General features: G+C 39.0%; 1 protein-coding gene across 6 annotated transcripts in view; it reads left to right on the forward strand.

Annotated features, from left to right (window-relative positions):
- CACNA1E (calcium voltage-gated channel subunit alpha1 E) overlaps nucleotides 1-13,041 on the forward strand; it is a 1,228,023-nt gene that overhangs the window by 1,120,932 nt on the left and 94,050 nt on the right. For 4 of the 6 annotated variants that reach the window (XM_082266485.1, XM_082266488.1, XM_082266489.1 and 1 more), the window contains 10 exons: nucleotides 1,048-1,310; nucleotides 1,484-1,655; nucleotides 2,896-3,025; nucleotides 3,186-3,245; nucleotides 6,065-6,171; nucleotides 6,333-6,344; nucleotides 7,660-7,756; nucleotides 9,308-9,468; nucleotides 11,671-11,808; nucleotides 11,900-12,101. In XM_082266485.1, the coding sequence (XP_082122611.1) occupies nucleotides 1,048-1,310; nucleotides 1,484-1,655; nucleotides 2,896-3,025; nucleotides 3,186-3,245; nucleotides 6,065-6,171; nucleotides 6,333-6,344; nucleotides 7,660-7,756; nucleotides 9,308-9,468; nucleotides 11,671-11,808; nucleotides 11,900-12,101 (1,342 nt within the window). The remainder of the gene's footprint in view (nucleotides 1-1,047; nucleotides 1,311-1,483; nucleotides 1,656-2,895; nucleotides 3,026-3,185; nucleotides 3,246-6,064; nucleotides 6,172-6,332; nucleotides 6,345-7,659; nucleotides 7,757-9,307; nucleotides 9,469-11,670; nucleotides 11,809-11,899; nucleotides 12,102-13,041) is intronic. The other 2 variants (XM_082266487.1, XM_082266486.1) reach the window with 1 other exon arrangement.

Below are 13,041 nucleotides of genomic sequence, written 5' to 3' on the forward strand. Positions count from 1 at the left end.
TATTTGATATAGTAAAAACAATATGGAACATGAAATATAATAAAATGTGGCCATTTTCATTGCCTGTTTAGTAGTCCATTGAAATGTCTTACTTCTGTGTGTTTCTCTGATCTGTTTGGTTGTCATTGCTTACATACTATGGGGTTTAATTACTAAAGTCACTGTAGATCTGAGGGGAAGCTCTGAAATGAGTCAGTGTTTTCAGTGAAGAGTACTATATGTCACTTTTGGGTTTATTCACTAAAGCTAGAGAGTGCAAAACCAGGCTCACTTCTGCATAGAAACCAATCAGCTTCTAACCTCAGCTTGTTCAATTAGGCTTTGGTAATAAAACCTGGAAGCTGATTGGTTTCTATGTAGAAGTGAGTCTGATTTTCCACTCTCCAACTTTAGTAAATAAACTCCTTTGTGACAACAGTTTAAGGAAGGCCTATTTCTGTTCCAGCATGACTCTGCTCTTGTGCACAAAGCCAGGTGCATAAAGACATAGTTTGACAGGTTTGGTGGAGGACCAACATAGAACCATGACCTCAACCTATTAAACACCTTTGAGATGAATTGGAACACCAATTGCAAGCTAAGTCCTCTGACATACTTGAACACTTGACCTTACAAATTTTTGTTTTTGTTTAATAGGCAGATATTCCCACAGACACACTTCAAACTCTTGTGGAAAATCTCCCCATGTGGATGGAGACAGTTATAACTACAAAAGGGGGATCACAATTAAGGGCCATGGCATTGGAATAGGATGTCTAACAAGCTCACACACATGTGATGGTCAAATGTAATCTAGAGCATCTTCTGTTAGGAGACACAGTTTCACTGAATTTTTCTGATTACTAGCCAATACCAGACAACATAGTGGTAGTAATAAAAAAAACCCTTGTTTGAAAGTCTAAATTAGAGGACCTGACTCCTCCTTACCTTTGCTAGTGTTCTGTTTTTCACTTCCCACTTTCATATTACTATGTCTCTCTTTCTCTTCCTCCAACAGTAATCTCATCATTTTTTTTTCTCTTTGTCCTTAATGTTTTGGTGTTAAAGGAATGACAGGATAGTGGGATGTGAGGGCACCATTCCCAACTCTGCGCCTTTGCAGGAAAATAGCCACAGGAAGAATGGCAGTCCCCCAGAGTTGGATTGCAGTGAACAGGCCTTGCTGGGCAGCACAAGGAGTCAAGAGGAGAGCCCTAATCCAACCAGCTGCAGTTTGGCCGATGTCTCCAGCAGCACTGAGCGAATCACGGAGAGTACAGTGATCACCTTACCTGATGCTGGAATGGCTTCCGACTGCACCGTGGTACAGAGTGAGGACTCATCTCGCTCTCTGTGTATCCCTACATTCTTTCACTGCTATTACTTCTATTTATCTGTGTTTACTGTCAAATAAACTTTTATTAACTATTTCCATTAAGTAGTGTATTTGTTTGTTTGTTTACAACTAAAAGCAGTTTACTCTAAATTTTTGGTTGGGTTCTAGTGACTGAAGGTAGAGATGGAGAGGCCAGTCTTGTATGTCAGGAACAGGAGAAGGACGAGGAAGAAGTGGATGATGGAGAAGAGCAAGCCATGAAAAGGAAACAGAAAATCTTAGAGTCCCCAAAAGCTATTGTACCATACAGTTCAATGCTTATCTTCAGTTCTACCAATCCGTAAGTCAGTGTCAACTTATTGTGATATCCCCACCTTCTTGAGTCTGACAGACAAGTCATCATAGACAGTATCTTTCTTTTTAATGTACGGGTAGGCTTATCTGTGCAATATTCTAATTGACAAATCCATTTTACAGGAGTTGTGCAGTTATGCAGTTGTTAAGAATTAGAGGTAGATTCCTAGCTGTACAGGAATCTGCTGTGTTCAGTCAGTGGTGCTGGGGCCTTTTAGGTCTTATAGGTTGGTCTTACTTGTTTGGCATGCATATACATTTTGGAGTATGGGAATAGGAGTTTAGTATTGATTTAAGCCAGTCAGCGAGTCATCTGCCCCATTAGGATGTTGACTGTGGTAGATGAAATCAGTACCTAGAAAAGAAAGGAAAGATATGGCAACCCAGATTACACACTAACATTTAGCACCAAGAGCTACCTTTAGGTCTCCTTACACTAAAACTCCCTTATAACCCCAATACTAACCCTCTTTAAAATAAAGGTAAACCCTTGTTTGCATAATCACCTCACCTGTATCAGGATCCTCTGCACTAAAGTCAAACCTTTTCTGCGCCTAAAGATACCAGTGCCAGGATCCCACACTGAAGGAACTATCTGTGATTTAAAGCTGCCTTTCCAGTAAGTATTTGGTGAAATCTTGAAATGAGAAGTGTATTTGGGTATTCTGGTGATGTGTTAGTGACATGCTTCCTGGTGTGAAATGAGCTGAGACCGTGTTCTAGCTAAATTTACACTACAACCACTGGTGGACCCGCTTGTTAAAGAAGTGAAGCAGCGGGACACTTTGAAATGTGTGAGACTGTAAGATCTTGCTGAATTCCTTCAGTGTGATACCATTAGGCTACTTTAGTTCTTTTAGTTTCTAACTTTCTAACTCTTTGAATTTCAGAAAAATTTATGTTAAGCAAATCCTGAGTCAGATTCTTGTGTTGGGTGCTACCTGTGCTGTTGAGCAAATCTTCAGATATTACTGTTATAAACATCCAAATTTTCACATTCTTTGACCAAAAAGACACATACTAGTTTTGAGTCAGGAAAAATTGACTTCTTCAGTTTCACTGCAAGTGACCAAATCACCCAGAATTACTTTTTAGACTAGTCATCAGAGCTTTGAGGCTTATTTTGTAGATATTTTGCTTTAAGCCCTTTATTCCCTTTCCCAGAAAAGCAATACGGTGATGGTTGTGAAGTAAGATAAGAACTACCTGATATTTTTTGTTCCTAGGGTAAGGAAAGTATGTCATTACATTGTGAATCTGAGATATTTTGAGATGAGCATCCTTCTAGTGATTGCTGCCAGTAGTATCGCCCTAGCAGCTGAGGATCCAGTGTTGACCAACTCTGACCACAACAAAGTGAGTGATACATTTTCCACTCAAAATGTGTGCCCATCTTGCATCATTTTATTTATGTATTTTTCTTGTCTTTCGTTTCGTGAACCCATATAATTGTATGCTGTGTCTACCCACTGCAAAATCAGACAGAGTGATCACATCTTGTGCTGTCGTTTTACAGGTTCTCCGTTACTTTGACTATGTATTCACTGGTGTTTTTACCTTTGAGATGGTTATAAAGGTAAGTCTTGTCATAGTTTATACAGAACCTTGCCTCTGGAGCTGTCCTCATTAAAGTACTCAACTTCAACTAAAACTTTTTTCTTTAAAACGGAGAAAAGTTAGTATATCTGTCAGCTCTTTATTGCTGGCTGTCTCCTTGTTGAAAACATTTGCACTCTTTCTGTCAAGTCAAGCAAAAAGAAACATGTCTAATAGGGACACAGAAAGCAATAAAATACCTGATTGAGGTTTCAGTCTCTCTCCGCTCTTTACCAAATGTAAAACTTAGGCTGGTGTTCTACTTTCATTCAACCTATGGCTTATGGTCACTTTTACAGGCCTTCCCCTTTTCATACACAGTTCAAGTAGAACTGTCTCTACATGGTGTATGGCAGGCTTAGCTCCTAAAGTCTCCTCTTCCAGCACTTAAGGTGCACTACACTTTCTCACTCCATTACTGGCACTGCCATTTAATCCTGGTCTTGTTCTAGGTCCAGCATCTTCTTTCTTCAGTCATCGACTGGCCAATGATAATATAGATCTCTTACATGCACACAGGTGATACACTATCTTGGCACCAATTATTACAGTATCTTGGCACCTAATTCCTGGATCTTGCACTATATATATATACTGTCGGTTCAAAATTTTTCAATATTCACATTTTTTCGTCTTTTATTGAAATGTACACAGGTTAATGTGTCAACATTTTGTAGAATGAAAGCGTAAACAAAATAAAACTTTTGGATGAAGCAATTTCATAATTTCATTTTTTTCAAGTGTAATCTTAAATTATGACTCAAGTGTAATCTAACACTGATAAAGATGTTAACACAAAAATGTTGCAGTTGCAACAAAAGTTCCAGCACTATCACTGCGACAACTGTACTGTAGAAATTTCCAAACCAAACCGGTGCTGCTGCCAATGAGTTGCTGTAACCAGCCTAAAGTTGCCAGGAGAAAAGGAAGGCAGCGCTAACCAGGTATTGGTATTGTCAAAGTACTATGTACACAACCCGATGGATATAAAAACATTTACTGGAAAAGTAAATTTTTTAAAAATATATGAAATATCAATAAAAGTTGAATACAACCAATGCTGTACCAGACGAATTCCAAGTGGTGATCGGTGAATGACTGCAGATCCACTAGGTGGGTTAGTCCGAGCCCCTGGGGTGAGCTGAAGGTGGAAAAACCACCCAAAGGCTGTGCAGAAAGCTGTATGGAAGCAGTTGTTTGAACAGGAGCCAAGCCGGACCTGCCTGCACTCACTGCATGACGTATCAGCTAACCAGAATCGGGGCGGAAGTCTCGAACCTGGAAGTGTAACCAGCTTGGAATGCATGGAGGAGATGTTGCCGTGACAACATGTTTCACGCGCATGCACTTTATTAAGTCAATAATTGGTCTTGTACAGCATTGGTTGTATTCAACTTTTATTGATATTTCATATATTTTAAAACTTTGACTTTTCCAATAAATGTTTTTATATCCATCAGGTTGTGTACATAGTACTTTGACAATACCAACACCTGGTTAGCGCTGCCTTCCTTTTCTCCTGACAAATATGTTGCAGTTGTAGGTTGCTTTGCTTTCACTTTTCTGTCTAGTTCTTTCAAAACGAGTGTTTTTTTTTTGTTTTATTCTAGGGTAGTTCTGACATAGCATGGGCTAATATTTTCCTGTAAAATGAGCCCCTGACCAATTATCATAGACCAAAAGGGGCATTGCATGGTGCTGCAAAATGCTGTGGTAAACCTTTGGTGCAGGGTGCCAATCACCCTGCAAAAGAGCTCTAGGTAATACCTTTTATCTAACTGTTTGATAGTATCACACCCTGGAAAACCACAATTTCTCCTACTCAAAGGTGTACAAAAACCTTGCCCTATATACCAAAAATATAAAATGATACTTGGTCCAAAAGACCTTGTTTCAGTGTGCAATATTCCACTGGCAGTCGTTCCTGGCCCAGGCAAGCCTTTTTTCTATATTTGGATTTGGGCAATGATTTCTTATATCCACTTGACCTGTCAAACCTGCAGCTCAAACTTTTTTCTTCACAGTTGTAAATGCGACTAACCATTTAAAATGATACACACACACACAGATGTATATATATTTTGAGACACTTTTATTTCATGTCTGTTCCAGTTTCAGAGGACAACACTGCCACGTGTGTTATCCACACTGGCTCACCTCTAGTTTGTAGGGGCCTACTATATTAGCTAGTACCAGGTTAAAGTTATACTAAAGGCTTCTATTTTGTATTTTTTGCACAGAGCAGCCCTGATCCTTCTCTTCTCATGGCCCCTGTCAGAACTTCTGGCTTCCCCCTCCTTCAAGTGTCCCTATAGCAAGCCTCTTGCTATGGGGGCACTCATGCATGCTCGCTCACAAGCTCCGCTCTGTGTGTCTATAAGGCATAGCCCTGTCCCCTGTTCCCTCCTCACTGGCTGTGATTGAAGGTCTCTAAGCAAGTAAGTATTCAAGGGGAAAGGCTGGGGGGGGGGGGCTGCTTACTGAAGTTTTTTTTCCTTCATGCATAGAATGCATGAAAATAAAACATTTCAGCCTTTACAACCACTTTAAAAGAGCTTTCTGTAATCGCCCTGCCATCCTGTAGACTGGTGGACACAAATTAGAACCACGTTTGTGTTTCTGCAAAGGAGATGCAAGTATCAGCAAGTTAGACTGGAGGAGCGTACCTGATACTTGAATAGTAAAAAGTAAAAAAAATCTTTTTATATTTCTTACAGCTGTTAAAATGTGCAGGTGTGTTCATTCTTTGTCTTTGTCATGTATGTTTACAAAAGTCTTAGAAATTTGTGTTCTTCACAGATGATTGACCAGGGTTTGATCTTACACGAAGGTTCATACTTTCGGGATCTTTGGAATATCTTGGATTTTGTCGTTGTCGTGGGTGCATTAATAGCTTTTGCCTTGGCGTGAGTTTTAAGAAACTTTTGTTTTCCTGTATGTTTTCAATTCTTGAAATGTTTTCTTGCCATCCTGGTATTTTCCCACTTTTTACCCAAACTATTCTTATATGGTGCCTTTTCTTGCTTTCTATTCCCATCCATCCTTCTTATTTCTTGGATAAACACAGGAATGTTTTGGGGTAAATATGAACGTGTGTTGTGAAAAGCCATTGTGAGCTTTTGTATTGTTAACATACCATGGACATTTTATTGTTTTTGTGTCTCTGTTATCTGACCATAATCCTTGAAAACCCAAACCTACCTTGTTTAAACTACCTATGGATGTTAGATGGAAGCTGAATGTTTGGAAACCATTAAAGTGACTAATGATACTTCTCCTGCTAAGCAGCCCATAGATACAGTATTTATATGCTACTGGCCTGGTAGTCTATGTGCCCTTTAGAAACTACTTCAGTGCCACTTTTATCTCAAGGAAACAAAAGGCCATTCGGTTTTCAAGGACCATCATAACAGAAATTACCCATACAAAAGGCAATTAAAAAATTAATTAACTTGCATTTAATGAATCATGGCTTGCCATACCAGAATTCCCCTTATTAACAAATAATATGGAAAAAAACTGAACTCCAGGCAAACATCTAACTGCATAATTGGAATACATGTACAGTTTGAGAGCTTTTTACCTCCCAGAACGTTTGTACTTTGCTTAAAATAACACAAAACTGCATTCGTTGGTGTTTTATCTACCTGGACCCCAGCTTTATATTTGTATGAATGGAAATATGTGAGTAATATCAATAATCAGATCATTTATTTTGATAAATCAATATGGAGATTAACATATAAATGGGTCAGAAGTGCTCATTATTGCTCACAAAAATGTTTTAGTTGAAAAATAGTTAAAATTCATATTAAATGTGCATGTGTTGGAGTTCAGTTGTCAACATCGCTGGATTAAAATGCTGCTTTGGATTTGGTGGTATGTTAATCTGGAAGGGGAAGAACAATAACCTCCTCTGCTTTTGTTCTTGATGATAAATCTGTGAAAAAGCATAATGTATTACATAGTTTAAATGTGCCTTTCACAAAATGTTTGCCTGTGTATGCCCCACAAGCCCTGAAATCGAACATCACTGGAATAGCTTTTTGACCAAAAAATATTTTCTATATACTTTCCCTTTGCCTCCCTTGGCACCCTAGTCATTGCCTGTTCCTGATGATTTAGGCAAGATTGAACAATGGTCATCTAGTGTGTTTGAATATTTGAAGTCATGGAATTAATGCAGAACAAAGCCTATTCTATTTCATTACAGTAGTCGTCTCCGTGCTTTCTGTACTCTCTATTGCACAGGGGACACTCAGACTATGTCCTTGCTCTGTGTCTGATATAGATGTTTCTGGCAGTCATCTTGTTTGGATATATTATGTGAACAGGCAAGTCAATCCATTCCCTCCTCTGTGCTATTTGTAATTTACTTGTGGTGCATCTCTTAGGACTAACAAAGGCCGAGACATCAAAACCATTAAGTCTTTACGTGTGCTGCGGGTGCTTCGTCCATTGAAAACCATCAAGCGTCTCCCCAAGCTGAAGGTAACAAGCAAAACAGAGTATCGGAAAGGGATTAGAGGCATTACTTATCAAAGTCTTGCAGGTTTAAAACCAAAGCTCTTCTGTTGCGCTTGGATAAATTACTTTAAATAGAAATGCTTTATAAGGATATATCTGGTGCAGTAATTGTTCTTGATCTACATACCCAAATTCTTTAGTCACAGCATTAGCATTATTTATAAGCAGGGCCTTAATCGTATGATTTTTGTTCTCTTGAACTCTAAATGATGAAAATAAATGTTATACTGAGGTAGGATGTAAACTCGACGTGTGGGAAGTCCTGAAGCAGACCAGTGCTTTGCCAATCCAGATACCAATCTGTCTGCCTTAAATCAAACTTGTTGCTTTGTGCTGCATGTGCAAAGCACAGATTTAAAATGGTTGTAAACCCTTACATTTACCCAGTGAAGAGACTGGCCTCAGGTGATACACGGAGATGAAGCAAATCTTTCTACATAAGTTGTATCTGTTTATCTGCAGTCTTCCCTTCTCTACATCTGTTCAAAGTGCAGAATACATAAAGCTTGTTTGAGCTGTCAGGAAAAAAAGGGGGTGGAGAGCTGATGTTACACTCTGCACAAATCAGTGATGAGAGCAATGTGAGCTGATTGAAGGGAAGGAACACACCCCCCTTTCAGGCAGCACACATGAACAGAGCTGAGGCTGTCAATCACAATCTCTGTGCTGGAGATCCCTCACCATCTCCTTTCTTCTCTTGGTGTCAGGAAAACCTGTCAGAAGTGACTCATTCATATAGCATAGGAACAAAGCAGCAGACAGAAATGACACTTAGTGCTCTGGATTGAGACAAGCACACACTGTAGAGGGATATGCTTTGTTCATATTTCATGTCAGAGGTTTACAACCAATTTAAGTTAAATGATTGTACATACGCTATTAATGGAGTCATGGTAGGCGTCACACTATTGCAATATAGTTAAAGTAGTATAAGCCCTGATTCACATTGGAGTGATTTGTCAAGCAATTTGAAAAGTCAAATCGCATGACAAGTTATAGCCTATTGCCGGCAATGGCACCATTCCAACCAGAACTATTTGCAAAAGTAGTTCCTGCGCTAATTTTGACAATTTGGCAATTGCAATTTGGCAATCGCACTGAAATGCGGTTTAAAATCGTGGGATTTCCGATGAAGTTGCATGATTTCAAAGTGGCATTCAATGTGAACGAGGGCTTAAACCCTTAGCATTAGCTTAGCAGATTGAGCACAATAAAATAGGCATTACTCAGTAAACTATTTTTGTTCAAATTCTTAACCCAATTTATTCTTATGAAGAGAGAAAAGATTTCCTTTGCCGTCTGCCGAAAAGGCAAGTATTCCTCTGCTTTTTATGGGGTTCTATGCAGTTATTTTGCTCTAATGGCTTCCAGCTAGTAACAGGGTCATTTTATTACCTAATACAACTGACCGTATAAGTGCTCAATCAACATATCTAAGAAATACTTGTCCTTTCATAATGCTAAATACAATGTTCCTTTTTCTTGTGAAAACTGAATATGTGATTTTCTCCCCAGGCAGTGTTTGATTGTGTGGTTAACTCTTTGAAGAATGTCTTTAATATCCTCATCGTGTACAAACTCTTCATGTTTATATTTGCCGTCATCGCTGTTCAGCTCTTCAAGGGCAAGTTCTTTTACTGCACAGACAGCTCAAAGGATACAGAGAAGGAATGCATGTACGTCTGGAGAATTAATGTGTCTCTAGGGATATCGTCTTCCTCTACAATGCAATCAGAAATGTACAAGGAAGTTCATATACATAATTCTTTCATCGGTGGATCATTGTATTACTGTATGTCTGCTGCCGTGATCTCACCATGGCAAGGACAGAGCACTCATGATATCCATATAGCAAACAAAGGATCAGAGCAAAGTATTATGGCTTATTACAGTTCACACCAGTGGACTTCAGCTTGAAATTATGATTCTGTGTGCCTTTTAGCTTTTAGTCATAAGATTTTTAAAGGGTCTGTAATCCTAAACCAGAAAAGGCGAGCTATAACACTCACACATATGTATGTAAAATTATCATACCATTACAGAAATTGAGAGAGTATTTAAACAGGCATAGTTAAATAGGTTGATTATTCCTACAATTGGATATTACAAAATTTATCCTCAATTTTGGGCATCTTAATGGCATGTGTTGTTTGGGCAAATGCATTTTGTTTGAAGTGCATTCTGCTTTCATTTAAATCAGCCTGAGATACTTTTGAGTTTAGAGTTTATTGACAGTTGGATCTGACCTGCACTTTACCTCCTTCGGACTAATGCCCCATACACACGTGCAGATTATCTGCAGACTTTTGTCTGCAGACTTACCTTTTCTATGTAGTGCAAGGGCCTGCCGGATTGCATACAAATTGAAAGTGTTTAGGTTTGACCTCATATTATATGGTTTTGGTAAGTCTGCAGACAAAAGTCTGCAGATAATCTGCACGTGTGTATGGGGCATAAGGATGAGCTTAGCTGTCATTGCTAATGCCCCATACACACGTGCAGATTATCTGCAGACTTTTGTCTGCAGACTTACCAAAACCATATAATATGAGGTCAAACCTAAACACTTTCAATTTGTATGCAATCCGGCAGGCCCTTGCACTACATAGAAAAGGTAAGTCTGCAGACAAAAGTCTGCAGATAATCTGCACGTGTGTATGGGGCATAAGCCAATGAAATGCAGGTGGGAGACTCACCGCCCTTTGATCAAATAAGGGCACCAGGCATAAGGTCAATGGAGTTGATTTACCAAATCTGGAGAGTGCAAAATCTGGTGCAACTGCACATGGTAGCCAATCAGCTTTGACGAAAAAAACTGTAAGCTGATTTTGAGTTTCTGTGCTGAGCTGCACCAGATTTTGCACTCTCCAGTTTTAGTAAATCAACCCCAATGTAGCATGAGGCCATTTTAGGTAAACTATGTCACATGTATCCCCACCTCCCCCTTTTATGCCAACCATAGAGCAGAAAATGTACTGCCAGCAGCTCATCACTACTTCTAATCTGCAACTGACCTCATTTTAAGCTGCCCTTTAAGATGTATCTATGGGGAGGGAAGCAGTTTGACCATCCTTCTCTTTAAAAAATGCCCTTAAGTATGCCCTAGTTGAAGATTTTATTCATAAAAAGTATTGGCCAGTTACAAAATATTTTGCCTTTCAACCCCCCCCCCCCCTTTTCATCTCCAAGCTGAAATGGCTGGCAATTGTCCTTTGCTGTGCAGTTTCACCTTGCAGAATCAAGGCTCACTTCTCTTGTTACTATATTGTAAAATAAAGGAGATGTGTAACAGCAAGGACACACCTGTTATAGCTGAATCAGGTAGCTGAAAACTCTTGCGCTAAGATATTACCAACAGAGTTCCTCAGTTATTGAGCAAGCCAGTGGCTGCAGGAAGTTTCTCAGTGAGAGTACTATGATTTTCTTCATATCAATATTTTTTTGAATAAAATAAACACCAATCATTCATTCTGTGAAGAACTTCTAACGTCTGTACTTGTAAGCACTTTGAGACATTAAAATGTATAAAAGGTACAGGGAACACAGTTGTTTTCCTTAGCAAAAAAATCAGGATTTCTTTTTATTATTCCCATAAATTATGTTGAAACTTGATTTTTTTGCTATCAACTCCACTTTTGTTCTGATATGCTTTTCTCTAGTTTTAACAAATTGTACTGCTGTGTCTACAGTACTCATTGAGTTGTTTTAGAGCATAGTGCTAAAGAGGGTGAAAAACCTATAAAAAGTTGTCCTTAATTAAAAATCAATAACTGATGTGTCTAAGCCATTTTTTGGAGAAAAGATTTGTAGGGCCAGCTAAAAATAAGAATATCTTACACTGACAATATATGGACTGACTGTGTGCTTCATCTGTTTAGAGGAAGTTACATAGATCATGAGAAAAACAAGATGGAGGTCAAGCGCAGAGAGTGGAAGAGGCATGATTTCCATTACGACAACATTATTTGGGCTCTCCTTACTCTCTTCACTGTATCCACAGGGGAAGGTTGGCCTCAGTAAGTACCATTCCTAGAGCACGTCCATATTTAAAGTGATACAGCCGGACTGAATGTTTCCCATGGGACTTGTGTTATCTTTTGTGATTAGGGTTTTGCAACATTCTGTGGATGTGACTGAAGAGGACCGTGGTCCAAGTCGTGGCAATCGCATGGAGATGTCAATCTTCTATGTTGTCTACTTTGTAGTCTTTCCTTTCTTCTTCGTCAATATCTTTGTGGCTCTAATTATCATCACTTTCCAAGAACAAGGGGACAAGATGATGGAAGAGTGTCGGCTGGAAAAGAATGAGGTGATGAATAGCTTTATGTATCTTGACTGTTACTTCTCAATATTTTTAAAAGTGGAACAAGAAGCAAAATCAAAAATTGCAAATATTCAGTCTTTCATAATAATTATAAACATCATTTTTTTTCTGAGTCTGCATTGTTTTATTACCTGTTTATTCTGCCATTGGATCCATGGATTATCCACTCCTACACAGGCCAAGCTGTCCAAGAAAAGTAGAAGTTAAAGGATCCAGTTAAACTGCTTACACCATTTTTCCAAAAGAAGAAAAAAACCCTGTTTAAACGTTGCTAGCTGTAGTTGGTCTTTAATTTATTTGTCTTTTACTTAAAGCCCAAATCTTTATGTCCATCTAAGACTACCCTCTCTAAAGAATTACAACACTGCTGTCCAATTTCACTGCAGAACAAAGTGCATTGTCACCCTGTTAAAGAAAGTGGAAAGACCAAGGTTCTACTCAGAGATGGTGCAAGGATTTTGCTCCAAATAGGTGAAAATTCATTTTCAAGGGTCCCTTTACATCAGCAGCCCCCCACCTGCCTTACATTAGGAGTCCCCCTTTACATCAAGAGTCCCTCTTTCAAATCAGAGTTTCCCTTTACATTAGTATTCTTCCTTCCTCTGACAGGAGGGGGTAGAGTGACAGGAGGGGGGCAGTGTGACAGGAGGGAGCAGAGTGACATGAGGGGGGCAGCATGACAGTAGGACATCTGGACACACACTATTTTAAAAATTAGAATCCCCAGCCAGTGGCTGGGTATTTGGATATTGCCGCCCCCCCTATTCTGGCGCCCTAAGGCGGCTGCCTAAGCCCCCTTATGTTGTCGCTGGAGCTGGATCTACTCACAGGATCAAAACTTTATAAAACTATGCTGCATGATTATTTTAAGAAACATAAAAACTGCTGTATGCATTGTATACATTTTATATATATATATATATAT

Source organism: Pelophylax lessonae, assembly GCF_965119305.1.
Source record: "Pelophylax lessonae genome assembly, chromosome: 8".
NCBI lineage: Eukaryota > Metazoa > Chordata > Amphibia > Anura > Ranidae > Pelophylax > Pelophylax lessonae.